This window comes from Convolutriloba macropyga, chromosome 4 (genome assembly GCF_964194025.1).
Source record: "Convolutriloba macropyga chromosome 4, txConMacr16.3, whole genome shotgun sequence".
Classification (NCBI taxonomy): domain Eukaryota; kingdom Metazoa; phylum Xenacoelomorpha; order Acoela; family Convolutidae; genus Convolutriloba; species Convolutriloba macropyga.
This window is the reverse complement of record NC_134471.1, coordinates 48,991,869-49,011,901: the sequence shown is the minus strand read 5'-3', so window position 1 is coordinate 49,011,901 and position 20,033 is coordinate 48,991,869. Positions and strand designations below refer to the sequence as shown.

The window sequence follows — 20,033 nt, the reverse complement described above, 5'->3', positions numbered from 1 at the left end:
TTTTTGTTCATATCGCTGTTTTCTAGAGAGCGAGAAATTCAGGTGTGGAACAAAATCTGTAAGCGAGCGAAATTTTCTGTTCACGTGCGGCACTTTAAAGCAGTTTTTTTGGTTCACAGGTTTGGTTATGATTTTTCGTTAATTTTAGGCTGGTTTTGGTAGTGGCTTGAAGGTTACTGAAAATTCACATGCGTTTGATGCTAATTCGCAGGTTTTTCATGTATTTTGCTGATTTTTGGGCTAATTTTTAATAGCCGCACAGCGATAGCTGGGGCTATTATTGGCCTTCTCTTGTTTTTTTTACAATTCAAAGAATTTGAATTGTATTGGAGCGCTGTCTTTTTTTTAAGATCTGCTCACACATTTTGATGATTTTTGAAGTCAAATTGGAGTAGTGATTTTGGTCACGCCGAAACAGGAAGTTGAGCGAAAAAGCGAGTGGTTTTGCGGCGTGAAATTTTTCGCTCTAAATTTAAAGTGGAGTGAGAAAACGGTGTTTGAACAAAAATTCGCTTTCTTGCTAGTGGTTTTTTGTTCACATGGGGCAATCTCACTTTGACTGTTACTGTTTATTCAATTTTTTTGGATAGGATTTTTTTCTAAATGGTTTTCCCAATCCATTCATGGTCCGTTCTAGGTCTAATTTTCTGTTTACTCAATGAAAATTCTTTGAATTGTACGTCACGACTTGTCTTGCTATGGTTTTTTTTATTTCGTCGTCGCGATTTTTGTTACGACCATATGACGTCACAACCACTTCAATCTGCTTTTTGTTCATTCGTTCATGCAATTTCAACTGAAATGCGTGAGTGACGTCATTTTTCGCTCTTAGTGGAGCGAGTTTTTTTTGTTCATTAGCGTGATTCAATTTTTGGTCACACTTGACTTACCTCACTCACAAAAATGACTTCCTCACTTTGAAATTGACTTTTATTTACTTTAATTCAAAGAGATAAGGTCAAATGGGTGTGTGCCACTCTAAATGAAAGTTATTAGAGATCAGCTAATAGAGGCAGCAAAAACTTAAACAGATTTTTAATCAAAATATAACATATCAGCCTTCAATGAAAAGACGAATTTTTTGTCCGTTTTTTGAGACTGCAGATCTACGAAGCTATTTTCTGGCAATCTGCCAGCTATGTTTGCGATTTTTTGACGACTGTTTTATTTTATTGCCTCAAACGGGAATTGAAAAGAACCTATGAATTGAACAACTTTTAGATAACAATTGGTTACAGTTTTGTGCATATGAGGCATTTTTTGGCTGAGAAATATGACAAAAAAATGACGAAAATTGAAACTATTTTTCTTAAATTTTTTGCAGTTATACGTTTTTTGCGTTTTTAGACAAATTTTCAGCCTATTATGACTTCCTATTGTTTTGCGAGCACCTGGATGCCCTATTGGTTGAAGGTTTTTTCGTTGGATTTATTTGTTTTTGTCTTATTAAGAATTTTATTAACATCTCCCAGTTTTTTTAGTGTAAGTTGTTTTTAAGAGCTTTTTTCATAATATGGCCTCAAGTATTTTTTTAAGAAATTCACATAAGAGGTTTTAGTATGAACCAAATGTTTTAATGAAGTAATTGTGGCAGAGATAGTTGTTTTGGGATCTCAGTTTAAAACAAAATTTGATCAGATTGTTTATCATACTTCAACAGATTTGATTTTATTGTTTTTACTTTTTTACCTTATGGTTTTGTTTCAAGATAATTGTAAATTAGTGGAGGCACATTTTGTTTGATGAGTAGTGGGATGGCGTTTAAATGGAATTCCACTTTGAGTCGTTTCCGGAATTTTTCCGGCTATGTTTTTTTTAAGATCTGTTCACACATTTTCATGATTTCTGAAGTCAAATTGGAGTTCTGATTTTGTCTCGCATTACCCCGACTTCTTGGAATTGTGTTCTTCAATGAATTCAGTGACTTCTACTGCTTTGCAGTTAAAATTTGTGTTGGTGAAGTCATTTCTGCTTTTATGTCAATTGCGTAACTTACCTCACTCAAAAAATGACTTCTGAACTCACTTATGGAGATTTAAAATTAATGAACATTTGCTATTTAAAGGTCAAATTGGAGTTGTGATTTTGTCCATCAAGAACAAAATTAATAGCAGTTACAACTTTTTGGATAAAAAGTTCAGGAGAACTTGTTAAGGAGAAGAGACTGATGTTTTTTGGCATTTTTTTAGTATTAAATAGCCGCGTCAGCAAGTCCAGGCAGCTATTTTAGCGCTCCTAATTTTTTAAAATTCAAAGAATTGAAACAGGAAGTGGAGCGAAAAAGCAAGCGGTTTTGCGGCGTGAAAATTTCCGCTCTATTTTTAAAGTAGAGTGAGAAAACAGTGTTTGAACAAAAATTGGCTTTCTCGCCTGTGGTTTTTTGTTCACATGCGGCAATTTCCCTTTGATTTTGACTGTTTTTTCGATTTTTTGGTTCGGCTTTTTTCTAAATGGTTTTCCCAATCCTTTCATAGTCCATTCTAGGCCTAGTTTTGTGTGAACCAAATTTCCCTTTCTCGATAGTGGATTTTTTTTCACGTGCAGCATTTTGACATTTTCTGTTTTTCTGTTTTTTTAATTTTTTGATCTGATTTCTTAGAAATGGTTTTCTCAATTTACTCATCGTTCATCCTTGGTCTTGTTTTTTGTATTTTCAATGAAATTTCTTTGAATTGTAGGTCAGGACTTGTCCTGCTATGTCTTTTAAGTGCGTCTGACCAATTTTTGTCTCGCATTACCCCGACTTCTTGGAATTGTGTTCTTCAATGAATTCAGTGACTTCTACTGCTTTGCAGTTAAAATTTGTGTTGGTGAAGTCATTTCTGCTTTTATGTCAATTGCGTAACTTACCTCACTCAAAAAATGACTTCTGAACTCACTTATGGAGATTTAAAATTAATGAACATTTGCTATTTAAAGGTCAAATTGGAGTTGTGATTTCGTCCATCAAGAACAAAATTAATAGCAGTTACAACTTTTTGGATAAAAAGTTCAGGAGAACTTGTTAAGGAGAAGAGTCTGATGTTTTTTGGCATTTTTTTAGTATTAAATAGCCGCGTCAGCAAGTCCAGGCAGCTATTTTAGCGCTCCTAATTTTTTACAATTCAAAGAATTGAAACAGGAAGTGGAGCGAAAAAGCAAGCGGTTTTGCGGCGTGAAATTTTTCGCTCTATTTTTAAAGTAGACTGAGAAAACGGTGTTTGAACAAAAATTGGCTGTCTCGCCTGTGGTTTTTTGTTCACATGCGGCAATTTCCATTTGATTTTGACTGTTTTTTCGATTTTTTGGTTCGGCTTTTTTTCTAAATGGTTTTCCCAATCCGTTCATAGTCCATTCTAGGCCTAGTTTTGTGTGAACCAAATTTCCCTTTCTCGATAGTGGTTTTTTTCACATGTGGCATTTTGACATTTTCTGTTTTTCTGTTTTTTTAATTTTTTGATCTGATTTCTTAGAAATGGTTTTCTCAATTTACCCATCGTTCATTCTAGGTCTTGTTTTTTGTATTTTCAATGAAATTTCTTTGAATTGTAGGTCAGGACTTGTCCTGCTATGTTTTTTAACTGCGTCTGACCGATTTTTGTTTCGCATTACCCCGACTTCTTGGAATTGTGTTCTTCAATGAATTCAGTGACTTATACAGCTTTGCAGTTAAAGTTTGTGTTTATGAAGTCATTTCTGCTTTTAGGTCAATTGCGTGACTTACCTCACTCAAAAAATGGCTTTTGAGCTCTCCTTTATGGAACTTTAATTTTTATGAGCATTTGCTAATTAAAGGTCAATTGTTTGCATCTAAGTAGTTCCAAACTTAAATGCCCTAAATCCTGATTAATATACCTTTTTATACATTTCTCTTTCCTTATTCAGGTTTTTCCAGACACCGGGGCCAGAAAACCCTCCTCTGGGGTTTGATATTAAGTAACTGACAAATCTTTATTGGCCATGGAATAATTTTCAATTTTTTAATATCTCAAATTTTAGTTTTTTTTCATAAAACTTGCAATTTTTTCAAATTTTTTGAAACTTTTTGTCGTTTTTTTTAGGTTTTTCAGCCTCAAAAGCCAAGAAACCTCCTCTAGGTTTTAACAATAGGTTACTATATAGTTTCTAGATGTAATGAAATGTCTTTCAAGATTTTAATATAACGGATTTTATCATTTTTTGACAAAACTTGCAATTTTTTCCAGTTTTTAATAGCCGAGTCAGCAATTCCAGGCGGCTATTATTGCGCTCCTATTTTTTTTTACTTCGTCTAGCACATTTTTGTTTCGTTTTACCCTGACTTCTTTGAATTGACATTTTTAATGACTTCAGTGACTTCTACTGCTTTGCAGTTAAAATTTGTGTTGGTGAAGTCATTTCTGCTTTTATGTCAATTGCGTAACTTACCTCACTCAAAAAATGACTTCTGAACTCACTTATGGAGATTTGAAATTAATGAACATTTGCTATTTAAAAGTCAATAGTTTGCATCTAAGTAGTTCCAAACTTATATGCCCTAATTCCTGATTAATAGAGTCTTGAGTTTTGATATCGAATATTAATTTTGAAAAAAGCTCCATTAGGGTTTTCTCCTTGTAGAGCAATTGTGTCTCATAAAAATGACAGTCTAGTGGTCTATTAAAAAGCTGGTGGTCGATCTGTCAATCTTATTTTTTTAGTTGTTTCAATTCATGGTAGGCCACACGCGTCTATCGCGGCTATTTTCCGGCAATCTGCTGGCTATGTTTTTCCAGGAAACAATTAACGACCTTTGCGAGAATCAGGAAATCGTGTATTCTGTCGTAACCATTTGCGATTACTGAAAATTTAAGGTCGAAAATAAGAGATCTGTCCACCGCGCAAAACTATTTTTTACTGGTGTAAGGCACAGACACATTTTTATGAGGTGCCATGACAGTATTGCCACACTTCGTAGCCAACTTTTGCATCTTTTTTTAAGGAACTAATTTGGAAAAAATTTCTCTCATTCCAGCCGTGCGCCTTTTTTCCATCTTAACCCCCTCCAGCTAACGTTGTCCATTTTTTGGCTAACGGCCTCCAATCTTGAGTGAAAATGGAGGATTTTAAAGATTTCGTTGACTGGCACGGGTTGGAATTCATTGGTGGTTCTAGGTGTCTTAACTGTTTGAACCAAGGCACATGCAACAAAGTGAATGGCCAGTGTCATTGTCCCGTTGGGTACTCTGGCCAGTTCTGTGAAATTGACGAGAGATTCACTCCTGTTACTTGTAACACTTGTGAGAATGGAGAGTGTCATGAAGCTGGTTCAATGTTGATTGGAATTGGACAGAGTCCGGATAACTCAACTGTTTGTGACTGTTATGAGGGTTACAGGGGCAAAAGATGCAACCAGGAATGTCATATGCTGAGGTAAAATTTTGATAATCTGTGTTAATTTTACCAAAAAGATCATTAGCAAAAAATCTTAAGCGGTAGGTATAGCTCCCGAGGTCTTATCCAAAAAAATTATCCAAAGTATTTACGCGTTTTGCCGTGTTGAAAACCGCGCATCTTTCTCTCAATTGATTAATTGTAAAAAAAATAACATGTGCGCCTGGGGGGGGGCGTAAAAGATATAAGCCCACTTGTACCAATGATTCCAAGCCAGGTAGGTCTAAAAGAAGGTATTGATCACAAGGAAAAACGTCTATTTTTCTCAATGATGGCAAATTGACCTCAACAAATTCTTTAACTATTCTTGGAAAATTATATTTTACAGTTTTGGTCCTCTCTTTATGTACCATTTTTCATTTCTGTGCAACAGATATGGTAAAGACTGTGCTTATGAGTGCAAGTGTATTCCTGGCAACAGTAGAGATTGTGAGCCAGAAGACGGTACCTGTCACTGCGCACCTGGACACGTGGGAATACGTTGTGAACTGATTTGCCCTCCAGGGTACTATGGACCTCACTGTCAACACAAGTGCACGTGCAGAGGTATGACGATTAGTTTTAACCGTCGGCGATTTTTGCTGTGAAAACTGGAGTGCTTTCTCCGAATTGATTAACTGAAAACAATAAAAAAGTCCTTAAAGAAAGGCTTTAAATGAAATACTTCAAAATGAAATACTTCCAAATGAAACTGGAAAAACTAATAACAGACAAATAGTTCATTTATATTTTACCAGTGCTTTTAAGAATTTGAATAGAAATTATAGAGACTTATAGAAAGTACTTTTTTATGCATAAGTTAATTTGAATAGATTGTACGTTACTGTCCACTCGTTTAAGACAAGTATTTGATACCATATTAACGTCATACATAATGTTAAAGTGTTTATCCCACAAGTTATTTCTTGTCCAATGTATAGGCAACTCAACGTGTCATCACGTGAACGGTTGCTGCAAGTGTGAGCCTGGGTTCTACGGGCCAGACTGTGAGCACTCGTGTCCAGAGGGTAGAGCCGGACTCAACTGCGAGCTGCCCTGTCATTGCTTCAACGGGGGAGTGTGTGACCCCAAAACTGCCATTTGCTCATGTCCCATCGGTTTTCAGGTTGGTCGCAATCAATGTATTTTTTGTTGATGAAATCACCAAATAGGCTGTGGATCTGGACTGGGACCCGATCATAGGGCAAACTCCTAGACGAGAGAAAATTTTTTTTTTCTGCGATTAGTATTTGACAGCTACTTCTCTTTCGGACTGATGAATGCGAAAAAAAGAACTCAGGGGAATATGAAGTTGATGCTTAAGATATTTAACCGAAAAATACAAAAAGTGTTAAGAAGATGGATCCACAGTGTGACTTTTTCCATTTAATACTGGCTTGAAAATCAGAAATATTACCATTGCCGCTTATTCCAGGTGAAATTGGCTACTTCCTGGCATCAAATTAGCAGGGAAACAGTCTAATTTTCCCAGGAATTAAAATTTTCTGGCGAGAACTTAGGAAAATCTTGACGTGTGAAAAAATTGTCTTTTCTCAGAATCAAAAATGAAAACGCAAAAATTCACATACATTGCAATCTGTTTACAGGGTAGCATGTGCCAATACACTTGCACCAACAACCACTTCGGCGCTGGATGCCTTCAAAAATGTGAGTGTTCTGAAAATTCGATCTGTGACCCCAAAACCGGCGATTGTCATTGCGACCCAGGATATCACGGAGTTTTGTGTGACCAGAAATGCCCTCCTGGAATGTACGGTGAAAACTGTGAGCTTGACTTCTGCCACGATAGTTACAATCCTTCTGTCGGTTACGGGAACTGCACGGCTGGAATGACCTCCCCGTGCTGTGATCTGGAATGTCCGGAAGGTTTTGGAGGTGTTGGATGTTTGCAAAGGTGCAATTGTCATAACGGAGCTAAGTGCGACCCGTTTACACTTCAATGTCACTGTCAAGCAGGTTGGACGGGTCCAAAATGTGATCAACATTGCCCTTTAAACAAATGGGGTGAAAGTTGTTCACAAGTTTGCTCATGTGGAGATATCGGACTTTGCAATAGATTCGACGGAACCTGTTTCTGCCCTGCTGGTTTCCATGGTAACCAATGCCAGCAGAGCTGTAAAGAAGGCTACTGGGGACCCAATTGTATGAACAAATGCTGTTGTCAAAATGGAGCAATATGTGATAAACAAACGGGTGATTGCGTGTGTCCACCAGGTAAACAGGGTGATTGTTGTCATCTAGACTGTGATTACGGAAAGTTTGGGTTTGAATGTCGAGAATTGTCGCGTTGTGAGAACGCAGTTTCCTACCACCATGAAACTGGTGTGTGCGAGTGTTTGCCAGGGTACAGTGGTGCTCGATGCGATGAAGAATGTCCTTTTGGAACTTATGGTCCAGGGTGTTCTGGAAGGTGTAATTGTGGAGTGAACTCAGCTGGGTGTCACAGATCAACTGGACAATGTCAGTGTGAAGCGGGATGGACAGGTGATCGCTGCGAGGTACGCGTTGGGTAAATTTTTCAAGCGTTTTGAAGTTGAAGACTCTATTGTGTGGGTCGTTTCGCAAATAACCAGAAGTGCACATTACATGGAATGTCTTTTGAGATAAATTGTTGGTCTTCTTAATTAGACTCCATTTCTATTAGTGGACGCTATTATGAAAACTCAGTCATTGGTCAGTTTATGCTTTCTAATTGTATAATGTAATTTCTAATCTCAGTGCATGAGTACGTATGGCTCATAGATATAAAGGGAAAATTTTTGAAGACCAATGTTGGCAGCTCTCATTGTTTATGATCATGAAGCTCTTGTATCCTAGAACGCGACAACCTGTTTCCTTTTCAAAAACTCATGAACAAAATTTTTGCTTTCATAAACCTGTGCGAGCAAACTAATAAGTATTTTTGATATGATAATGGTTTGTAGAGCCTAAAAGGTAGAACTAGCATCTATGACCGAGGCATATTATTACAGCTAAAAATTTCACAAAAATTTGTTATTTTGAGAAAGAATCTGAGGGAAACTAGCAACTTGATGGTTCTGTAGGTTAGTTGTCGTGACAGTGGTCGCTATGGCTATCATTGCCTGCAAGTGTGCAACTGTGGACCTGGAGTACCCTGTGACCCCGTTGATGGTACCTGTCAATGTCCGCCTGGCAGGTCAGTTACATATACATACCCAACTGACTGTATTTCAAGGGGTTTGGAACAAAACGTACCTTTTCAGATTCTGAAGGTAATAAAAATTTTATTTCCCTAAGCAGGCATATAGAATATAAGTTTCCACACAACTGCAGAGGAATGTATAGACAGAACGAGAAATGAAGCCATATTCCAATTAACCAATAATGTTGAAGTTTAAAATGTTTAAACTTTGAAGTGCTACATCCGGCTCTTGAGATATTGTACCCTATAATAAATAATAATAATAAATTGTTCGTAGTGCCGTTATCACAAAATGGTAGCAAGAAGATACATACATTGTACAAATACAATCGATTACAATTTGCGACACTACAAGGTAAACCTATCTGGTTTGTTTTCAGGCGCCTCACGGAAGAGCTGTGCAATTTTAGTTGAAATAATGAAAAAAAAATGTTTAAATGAAAAGCTATTCTATCTAGTAGAGGTTAACTATTGAAGAAACTTCGTATGTAGCAATCAAAAATTTTGCTCTAATGAGCATGAAAGAGTCTGTCTAGCAAGTCCTGGTTACCAATTATAAAAAGATTCAAAGATGTATGGCAAAATTATTTTATGTTTGCTTCTTTCATTGTTCTAACATCTTCAATAAAATAGTTGTTATAATTCAATGACATTTTAGCATCCCAAGAACTCTACATTTCATTGAATTACTGTGGAATCTTTGTCTGATAATTTTTACATACAGTCCACGATTTCTCTTTTTCATGATCTCATTAAGGTCCGAGTCCGCTATTATGGTTGATAAAACTTCACTTAGCGTTTGCTTTTTTATTAGTTTTACTAGTGTTTTGAATGTTTTAAAAGCATGTAACTCTGAGGCGTTGATTATCAAATTTTGGACTCGTATTTGCTCGATTGGCTCGTACTTACGTTTCCAGAAAATTATTTTTAAAATTATTTTAAATAACATGTTAATTGGTTTTAAAAAACTTTCATTAGTAGATCCGTAGATCGAAATTCCTTATTGTATTTTTGGTTTGAAATATATTTTAACAATTCTTAGAAGCTCTGTTCTTGTAAACAATAAGGCATAATAGGTAAAAAAAAGGGAAAAACATTTTAAAAGCTTCTCTTTGACGTAGTTAATATGATCTTTTAATTTCAACTGGTCGTCTAATATTAATCCTAGATACCTAAAAGAGCTGGTTTGTTCAATTTCTGCTCGATCAATTGTCGTTCTGTGCTGGTTTAATTTGCGTCCTTTTCCAAACACCATGTGTTTTGTTTTTGCTGTGTTAATTGACAATTTGTTTTTATAAAACCAGCTCGCAACTGCGGCTAGTGCAGCGTCGTCTTTTTTTCCTACAGTCTCAATACTACCTTAATTAGAAACAACTGTATTATCAGTATAAAGTATAGTTTGGCTTTGTTTTGACTGAAGAGTTGGAACGTCGTTTAGGTAGATAATGAAAAGCCGGGGACCGAGAATTGATCCTTGTGGGACTCCACATTTCACGCTTTTCTTTTCAGATTCAAAATTTCCTATTTTAATATGTTGGAGTCGGTCTTTCAGATAGGATTCAAGCATTTTCAGTACCGTTCCTCGGAGGCCGTAGTGTTCACATTTTTTCAGCAGTAGCTCATGGTTCACTATAACAAAAGCTTTTTTTTATATCAATAAAAGTTCATTTAGTTAAGTTTTTTGATTTATACCAGTTTGCTCTGTTTTCTTCAGTTAATGAAGCTATGGCGTCAACAGTACTTAAATTGTTTCGAAAACCAAACTGATTTTTTGAAAATGTGTTGTTTTTGCTCAAAAACGTATAAATTCTTTTATATAATAATTTTACCAACTGTTTGCCAATTGCTGGAAGAAGTGAGATTGGTCTGCAGTTTGTGGGTTCGCTGCGATAACCGCTTTTGAAAAAAGGCACAATTTTGGCTATTTTTAGGCACTGTGGAAATAAGCCGTGCTTCAGACACTCATTATATAATGTTTCTGCAGTTCGAAGCTCGACTGTACAAAGCACAAACAGTTGTTGTTATAAAGAAAGTCGCGTTAAAGCGCTGCAATATTGTCTCTCCGACATCAATATTGTGAGTGAACATGTAGAAACTTCAGTAACTTGAAGCACAAAGTTAAAAGTGATTAATTGCTCTTAAACGACGTTTGTAGCAATTATGTTAGTCCTGTCGGTCTTTTTTATGCAATTTTTCGCTTGACCGATTTTTCGTCTGACGCCTTTGACTTGTCGCCCTCAAAAACGGGATAAACAAGTAACGTCCAGTGGGCATTAAGTGCTCTTAGAGCCTTTCAGTTCTGTTTCAGCCCAAACTGTTTTCGAGACTTATACTTCTGGTGTGAAGGGCGGTTCTTAGAAGTTGATGACCCCTCCGCTGTTGATCCCCCACTATTGCCCCCACCCCTAGCGTGCTGTGACCCGCACCCCTCTGTTGCCCCCCATCGGCCCCCGGTGCACCCCCCTTCCCCCGTTGTGTAACTACTGACGAACAGCCGCTCGCTAAAAACACGCAATTTGTACTAATTGGAACAATTTTTTCAAGCCTTTTGAAAATTTTTGACATTTTTTCGAGTTTTATCAGCCCTCGTTGTCACATAACCTCCTCTAGGGTTTATTAATAGGCTACTGCATAGTTTCTAGTGGTAATTGAATGGTTTCATTGCAAATTTTATCTTTTTTTACAACAATTGCAGTTTTTTAAAATCTTTTGACATTTATTTTTCCTTATTTAGGTTTTTCCAGACCCAGGGGCCAGAAAACCCCCTTTGGGGAATTTTATTGGCCATGCAATAGTTTCAATTTTTTAATATCACAAATTTTAGCTTTTTTAAAAAAAAACTTGCAATTTTGTCAAATTTTTTGAAACTTTTTGTCGTTTTCTTTAGGTTTTTCAGCGTCAAAAACCAAGAAACCTCGTCTAGGGTTTAACAATAAGTTACTGTATGGTTTCTAATGGTAATGGAATGTCGTTCAAGATTTTAATATAACGGATTTTGTCATTTTTTGGGCAAAATCCCAGGCGGCTTTTATTGCGCTCCCATTTTTTTACTTCGTCTAACAGATTTTTGTTTCGTTTTGCCCTGACTTTTTCAATGACTTCAGTGACTTCTACTGCTTTGCAGTTAAAATTTGTGTTCGTGAAGTCATTACTGCTTTTAGGTCAATTGCGTGACTTACCTCACTCAAAAAATGACTTCTGAACTCACCTATGGAGATTTAAATTTACTAATTAAACAGTTTGCATCTAAGTAGTTCCAAACTTATATGCCCTAATTCCTTATTAATAGAGTCTTGAGTTTTAATATCGAATATTATTTTTGAAAAAGCTCCATTAGGGCTTTCTCCTTGTATATCAATTGTGTCTCATAAAAATGGTGTCTAGTGGTTTATTAAAAAGCTGGTGGTCGATCTGTCAATCTTATTTCGTTAGTTGGTTCAATTCATGGTAGGCCAAAAGCGTCTCTCGTGGCTATTTTCCGGCAATCTGGCGGCTATGTTTTGACATTTACAGTCATTATTCAGGTTTTTTTTGCCTCAGGGATCAAAAAACTTTTGTTAGGGTCTGACAATAAGTTACTGGAAATTTTTTGTTTGCCATGGATTAATTTTCAACTTTTTAATATCTCAAATTTCAGCAGTTTTTTAAATAAAATTTGCAATTTTTTTCAAGAGCCACGGAACCTCTTCTTGGGTTTGATAATGTGTTACTGCATTGTCTTTAGGTGTAATGGATTGTTTTTCAGGATTTTAATATCACAAATTAAAGCAATTTTTTAAAAGATTTTTTAAATGTTATAATCTTTTTTGAATTTTTTCCGGCACCACTTTGGAAAATTATTCTGGCAAGTTTATGGATATTTATGAGACAGTGAAACTATTTCAACTTTGGAACGGGGATACTGTGAACGGCGGTTCTTAGAAATTGAGCCCACACCCCCCACCCACCGCCCCCACATCAGTTTCCCAATCCACTTTTTGCACCCCCGCTGCAATGCTCACCCGCTGCGCTCGCCCTTCCGCCGCTCCCCCCCCCCCTCAGTGTTGCCCCCCATCAGACCCCGGTGCTCCCACCTGCGCTCATCTCATGCCCTTAATTTAAGCTAAAGCTAGCCTCACTAAACCGTGGCTAGCTACTGACGAAGCCAACCACTTGCCGGTCGTTTGAGAGCAATTTTCCCGACGTTAGTCGGTTATGTTTGTACAGCCTTGCTGTTGTAGCTGACATTTTTTGACATTGAAGTATGATTACAGGTTTGGTGATTTCTGTGCCCTGTACTGTCCCACTTTTATGTGGGGTCCAAATTGCAACAACACTTGCTGTTGCCCGGATGAGTCATTTTGCAATCCTTACGACGGATCCTGTCTCTGCCCTCCTGGTCACCACGGCGACTGCTGTGAACTTCCCTGCGAAAACGGCAAATATGGCTCAAATTGCATGGCAACGTGCAACTGCGTGGCGTCGAACACAGAAGAGTCTTGTATGTGTGACAAGAAAACGGGGAAATGTAACTGTAAGAAAGGGTTCACAGGGGAAAGTTGCGAGAGGCCTTGCGAACAGGGGACTTGGGGATTCGAATGTGCTTCAAAGTGTGCATGCCATAACGGTGACCTGTGCAATCACATAACAGGTAAAATTTCACACTTGGTATAAAGTGTCTTTCCTGGGAACAACTGCTGCACTTCAGAAAATTTTAACATTGATCGCTTACAGGAATGAGAAATTACTGTACCCAAAGAGCAAAATATTTTGCTATGAACTGATTAAAAGTACTGATAAAAGTTTACAACAGCATCAGTTCCTTCAACAAATGTCCAATTGTTACTCGGATCTTGACAGCTGTTGGGTACATTGGCAGAGGATTTTTGGACTTTGAATAAAACTTTGTGATCTCAATTATCAACATATAATCAGCCTATTATTAATTAAAACAGTAATGTTATCGATTATGTAAATTTGAACTGCATTGTATGTCCAAAAAGCGGTCTACGACGCTTATGATGTTATTAATAATCAAAAGTGAGGAATCTTTTATACATTTAGGCTACTGCAGCTGTGATCCTGGGTGGTACAACATGACCTGCGACTCCGCTTGTCCTCTTGGAACCTTTGGTCAGGACTGTCAAAACCACTGTGACTGTGGCAACATCGTCGACACCCTGACCACCTGCGACTCTGTTACTGGAAGCTGTGACTGCGCTCCAGGACTCTACGGGGATCGATGTCATTCAACATGTCCACGAGGAACGTACGGTAAAAACTGCGACAAGGATTGCTGTTGTGAAGACTGTGATCCCGCGACTGGATTTTGTCATTGCGAGCCTGGAAAATACGGACCATGCTGCGAATCAGATTGTCTTCCAGGTTTCTGGGGTCCGAACTGCGACAACGAATGCTGTTGTGAAAGTGGAACCTGCGACAGTCGGATAGGTTTCTGTGATTGTCCAATAGGGAAAGAGGGTGAATGCTGTGATAGAAATTGTCACGGAATGAGATTTGGACAGGACTGTGGTTCAATCTGTGACTGTGAAAACGCACAATCTTGTGACCCTGTTAGTGGAAAGTGTCACTGTAATGATGGTTGGATTGGCGACCGGTGTGACACATCTTGTGATAGTGATAGGTAACAAATGTACTGTTTCAATTCTCATTTCTCATTAGAAATGCTGTTTAATGCAACACTGCTCTACTTGTCATAAAGTGCTACTACTCGATTCAGTGAAATATCTTATGATAGAAATTAAATAACTATCACGAAGGAATAACAGTTATCGGTTTTATTCAAAATCTTATACGTATCATTGCAATTCTGCTTTGCTCAAGTGTAAATTAATTGTAATTATAAATAAGACTTTTCTTTTTTTGGCTTTTTCTGTTTTTAGAAAAATAGTTATTTAAAAGTGATTGGATTGTAGAGGAATTTTGTAGAAAAACCTCAAATTATGGGTTTTGAGAAACGAAGTATTTCTTTGCTGTTTTCTATCTATCATAAGTGAAATTCTTTGTTGGGATTCTGCTTGAATTCTCCTTTATGAGCTGAAGTAGCAGTGAACTAACTGCCTACTCGTGAAGCGAGTTTTGAACATTAATTATTTAGATGGGGACCTCAATGCAGCTACACGTGCAAGTGTCAAAATGGTGGTCGATGTGACTTCCAAACTGGTGAATGCCACTGTCACGTTGGCTTCGCGGGTAATCACTGTGAGAATGAATGCAATGAAAGGGCATTTGGGGAGTATTGTCTGTCTTGTGACTGTGATTGGGGCAACAGTTATGGCTGTGATAGGGAGACAGGGCAATGTAGATGCAGGGACGGATGGTAATTAATCAGTCATAATTATGTGCTCAACATATCGCAAGTGAAGTTTTATCAATACAGCGCTATTTTTCTGGAAAAACTCATTATAATGTATACTTTAGCAATACGCACCCTTAATCTAAAATTTAGACTCTCAGATGAAAACATCTTCCATCCTTATTAAGTGGAGAGCGAAGAGTGCGAAATTCTCAAGCCTGGTTTTTTTTTCTGGATAAAATCCTCGACCCGGGAGACGAAAAATTGAAGTCAAACTTTGGTTTTAGCATTTTAACCAAACATGGCCAGTTTAGTTGCAAAACTCTTTAAGACACATCAAAAAATCTATACAAAAATGCATTTCAAATGAAAACGAATTAATTGAAATGCTTTGAAAAGGTTCGACTTTTTAATAGCCGCGAAGTGATAGCTGAGGCTATTATTGGCATTCATTCGGTTTTTTACAATTCAAAGAATTGTATTGGGGCGCTGTCTTGTATTGGGGCGCTGTCCTCTGACTCGAAGAGGAGTATTGGAGAAGTCCTTTTTTTAATCAATCTTTTTGGAATGAATTTTGAAGCAGGCAATGGAACGCGTGAAGAAGTTTGTAGTGATTGTGTTGCCGAACAAAATGAAGAGGACAGCGAAAAGAGAGTGGTTTTTTACATATATGTTTTCTAGAGAGCGAGAAATTGAGGTGTGAAAAAAATTTCTGTAAGCGAGCGAAATTTTTTGTTCACGTGCGGCATTTTAAAGCAGTTTTTCATTTTGTTTGGTTAAGATGTTTTGTTATGATTTTCTTTTAATTTTAGGCTGGTTTTGGTAGTGATTTGACGGTTATTAAAAATTCATATGAGTTTGATGCTAATTCGGAGGTTTTTCATGTATTTTGCTGATTTTTGGGCTAATTTTTGCGATTTTTTGACAATTGTTTTGTGTAACTGCCTCAAATGGGCATTGAAAAGACCCCTATGAATTGAACAACTTTTAGATAACAAGTGGTTACAGTTTTGTGGATATGAGGCATTTTTTTTTGCTGAGAAATATGACAAAAATTGACGAATATTGAAACTATTTTTCTTAATTTTTTTTTTGCAGTTTTTCGTTTTTTTAGACAAGTTTTTTTGACTATTCTGACTTGTCCATTGTTTTGCAAGCATCTGGATACCCTATTGGCCGAAAAGAACATTTTTTTTGGATATATGTGCTTTTGTGATATCAAAAAAAATTTATTAGCTTTTTCCAGTTTTTTAAACCAAGTTGTTTGTGAGAGCTTATTTATTCAAGATTCGGCTCCAAGTATTTGCAAAAAGTTTTTATAAGTGATTTTAGTAGGTACTAGTTGTTTTGATGAAATAATTTTGGTAGAGATAGTTATGTCGGGATCTCAATTTATGACAAATACTTTTAATAAAATTTTAGCAGATTTGATTTTCTTGTTTTTACTTTTTTGTTTTATGGTTTTGCTTCAAGATAATCATAAATTAGTGGAGGCACGTTTTGTCTGATGAATAGTTAGATGGCGTTTAAGTGGATTCCCACTTCGAGCCGATTCCGGAATTATTCCGGCTATGGTTTTTTAAGATCTGTTCACACGTTTTCATGATTTTTGAAAATAAATTGGAGTAGTGATTTTATTCACGCCGAAACAGGAAGTGCACTGAAAAAGCGAGAGTTGTTTTGCGGCGTGAAATTATTTCGCTTTAATTCTAAAGTAGAGTGAAAAAACGGAGTTTGAACAAAAATTCGTTTTCTCGCTGCTGGTTTTTTGTTCACATGTGGCAGTTTGCTTTAGCCATTTTTTACCAAACATAGCCAGTGGAACGCGTGAAGAAGTTTGTAGTGATTGTGTTGCTGAACAAAATGAAGAGTACAGCGAAAAGAGAGTGTTTTTTTCATATATGTTTTCTAGAGAGCGAGAAATTGAGGTGTGAAAAAAAATTTTTGTAAGCGAGCGAAATTTTTTGTTCACATGCGGCATTTTAAAGCAGTTTTTTATTTTGTTTGGTGAAGAGGTTTTGTTATGGTTTTCTTTTAATTATAGGCTGGTTTTGGTAGTGGTTTGAAGGTTACTAAAAATTCATATGAGTTTGATGCTAATTCTGAGGGTTTTTCATGTATTTTGCTGATTTTTGGTGTAATTTTTGCGATTTTTTTACTACTGTTTTGTGTAACTGCCTCAAATGGGCATTGAAAAGACCCCTATGAATTGAGCAACTTTTTGATAAGAAGTGGTTACAGTTCTGTGGATATGAGGCTTTTTTGCTGAGAAATATGACAAAAATTGACAAAAATTGAAACTCTTAATTTTTTGCAGTTATTCGTTTATTCCGTTTTTAGACAAGTTTTTTTTGCCTATTATGACTTGTCCCTTGTTTTGCAAGCATCTGGATACCCTATTGTCCGAAAAGAGTATTTCTTTGGATAAATGTGCTTTTGTGATACCAAAAAAAATTTATAAACTTTTTCCAGTTTTTTAAACCAAGTTGTTTGTAAGAGCTGTTTTTTTTCAATATTTGGCTTCAAGTATTTGCAAAAAGTTTTTATAAGTGGTTTTAGTAGGTTCTAGTTGTTTTGATGAATTAATTTTGATAGAGATAGTTATGTCGGGATCTCAATTTATTACAAATACTTTTAATCAAATTTTAACAGATTTGATTTTCTTGTTTTTACTTTTTTGTTTTATGGTTTTGCTTCAAGATAATCCTAAATTAGTGGAGGCACGTTTTGTCTGATGAGTAGTTAGATGGCGTTTAAGTGGATTCCCACTTCGAGCCGATTCCGGAATTATTCCGGCTATGTTTTTTTAAGATCTGTTCACACGTTTTCATGATTTTTGAAAATAAATTGGAGTAGTGATTTTATTCACGCCGAAACAGGAAGTGCACTGAAAAAGCGAGAGTGGTTTTGCGGTGTGAAAATATTTCGCTTTGATTCTAAAGTAGAGTGAGAAAACGGAGGTTGAACAAAAATTCGTTTTCTCGCTGGTGGTTTTTTGTTCACATGTGGCAGTTTTGTTTAGCCTTTTTTTACCATACTTAGCCAGTTTAGTTGCAAAACTCAATAAGACACATCATAAAAGCTATACAAAAAGGTATTTCGAAAACGAATTAATGAAAACGAATTAATTGAAATGCTTTGAAAAGGTTCGACTTTTTAATAGCCGCGAAGTGATAGCTGAGGCTATTATTGGCATTCATTCGGTTTTTTACAATTCAAAGAATTGTATTGGGGCGCTGTCTTTTTTTACGACTCGAAGAGGAGCATTGGAGAAGTCCTTTTTTTAATCAATCTTTTTGGAATGAATTTTGAAGCAGGCAATGGAACGCGTGAAGAAGTTTGTAGTGATTGTGTTGCCGAACAAAATGAAGAGGACAGCGAAAAGAGAGTGGTTTTTTACATATATGTTTTCTAGAGAGCGAGAAATTGAGGTGTGAAAAAAATTTCTGTAAGCGAGCGAAATTTTTTGTTCACGTGCGGCATTTTAAAGCAGTTTTTCATTTTGTTTGGTTAAGATGTTTTGTTATGATTTTCTTTTAATTTTAGGCTGGTTTTGGTAGTGATTTGACGGTTATTAAAAATTCATATGAGTTTGATGCTAATTCGGAGGTTTTTCATGTATTTTGCTATTTTTTGCGATTTTTTGACAATTGTTTTGTGTAACTGCCTCAAATGGGCATTGAAAAGACCCCTATGAATTGAACAACTTTTAGATAACAAGTGGTTACAGTTTTGTGGATATGAGGCATTTTTTTTGCTGAGAAATATGACAAAAATTGACGAATATTGAAACTATTTTTCTTAATTTTTTTTTGCAGTTTTTCGTTTTTTTCCGTTTTTAGACAAGTTTTTTTGACTCTTCTGACTTGTCCATTGTTTTGCAAGCATCTGGATACCCTATTGGCCGAAAAGAATATTTCTTTGGATATATGTGCTTTTGTAATATCAAAAAAATTTTATTAACTTTTTCCAGTTTTTTTGTCCAAGTTGTTTGTAAGAGCTTAATTTTTCAAGATTTGACTTGAAGTATTTGCAAAAAGTTTTTATAACTGATTTTAGTAGGTACTAGTAGTTTTGACGAAATAATTTTGGTAGAGATAGTTATGTCGGAATCTCAATTTTTGACAAATACCTTTAATCAAATTTAACAGATTTGATTTTCTTGTTTTTACTTTTTTGTTTTACGGTTTTGCTTCAAGATAATCCTAAATTAGTGGAGGCACGTTTTGTCTGATGAGTAGTTAGATGGCGTTTAAGTGGATTCCCACTTCGAGCCGATTCCGGAATTATTCCGGCTATGTTTTTTTAAGATCTGTTCACACGTTTTCATGATTTTTGAAAATAAATTGGAGTAGTGATTTTATTCACGTCAAAACAGGAAGTGCACTGAAAAAGCGAGAGTGGTTTTGCGGCGTGAAATTATTTCGCTTTAATTCTAAATTAGAGTGAGAAAACGGAGTTTGACCAAAAATGCGTTTTCTCGCTAGTGGTTTTTTGTTCACATGTGGCAGTTTCACTTTCATCTTCACTGTTTTTTTTCTATTTTTTGGATCATTTTTCTTTAAATTGTTTTCCCAATCGATTCATAATTCATTCTAGGCCTAGTTTTTGTTTAAACCAAATTTCCATTTTTCTCTAGTGGTTTTTTGTTCACATGCGGCATTTTTGACATTTGTTTTCTGTTTTTTATCTAATTTTTTAGAAATGGTTTTCTCAATTCACTCAAAGTTTAATCTAGGTCTAGTTTTTTATTTGGTCAATAAAAATTCTTTGAGTTGTACGTCAGAACTTGTCCTGCTATGTTTTTTTGTCGGCGTCAATATATTTGTTACGACCATATGACTTCACAACCACTTCAAGACTGCTTTTTATTCATTCGTTCATGCAATTGCGCGCGTGACGGCATTTTTTACTCTTAGTGGAGTGAGAGTGGTGTGATTTTTGTTGATTTGCGTATTAAGTTTTTGTTCACACGTGACTTACCTCACTCTCAAAAATGACTTCCTCACTCTGAAACTGGCTTTCTTTTACTTTAATTCAAAGAGATATGTTCAAGTGAGTGTATACCACTCTAATTGAAGGTTATTTAAGAGCAGCTAATAGAAACAGCAATAAGTTATACAAAATTGCTGTTAATATTAATTAAAATATTAATATTAATCAAAATTTAATCAAATTTGAGAT

The 20,033-nt window shown here is 36.1% G+C and overlaps 1 protein-coding gene across 2 annotated transcripts in view; it reads left to right on the top strand.

Moving 5' to 3' along the window:
* Positions 1 to 20,033, top strand: part of LOC142337719 (uncharacterized) — a 154,786-nt gene that overhangs the window by 77,598 nt on the left and 57,155 nt on the right. For both annotated transcript variants that reach the window (XM_075387179.1, XM_075387178.1), the window contains 8 exons: positions 5,113 to 5,370; positions 5,765 to 5,937; positions 6,312 to 6,496; positions 6,978 to 7,889; positions 8,436 to 8,548; positions 12,808 to 13,184; positions 13,598 to 14,177; positions 14,652 to 14,873. In XM_075387179.1, the coding sequence (XP_075243294.1) occupies positions 5,113 to 5,370; positions 5,765 to 5,937; positions 6,312 to 6,496; positions 6,978 to 7,889; positions 8,436 to 8,548; positions 12,808 to 13,184; positions 13,598 to 14,177; positions 14,652 to 14,873 (2,820 nt within the window). The remainder of the gene's footprint in view (positions 1 to 5,112; positions 5,371 to 5,764; positions 5,938 to 6,311; positions 6,497 to 6,977; positions 7,890 to 8,435; positions 8,549 to 12,807; positions 13,185 to 13,597; positions 14,178 to 14,651; positions 14,874 to 20,033) is intronic.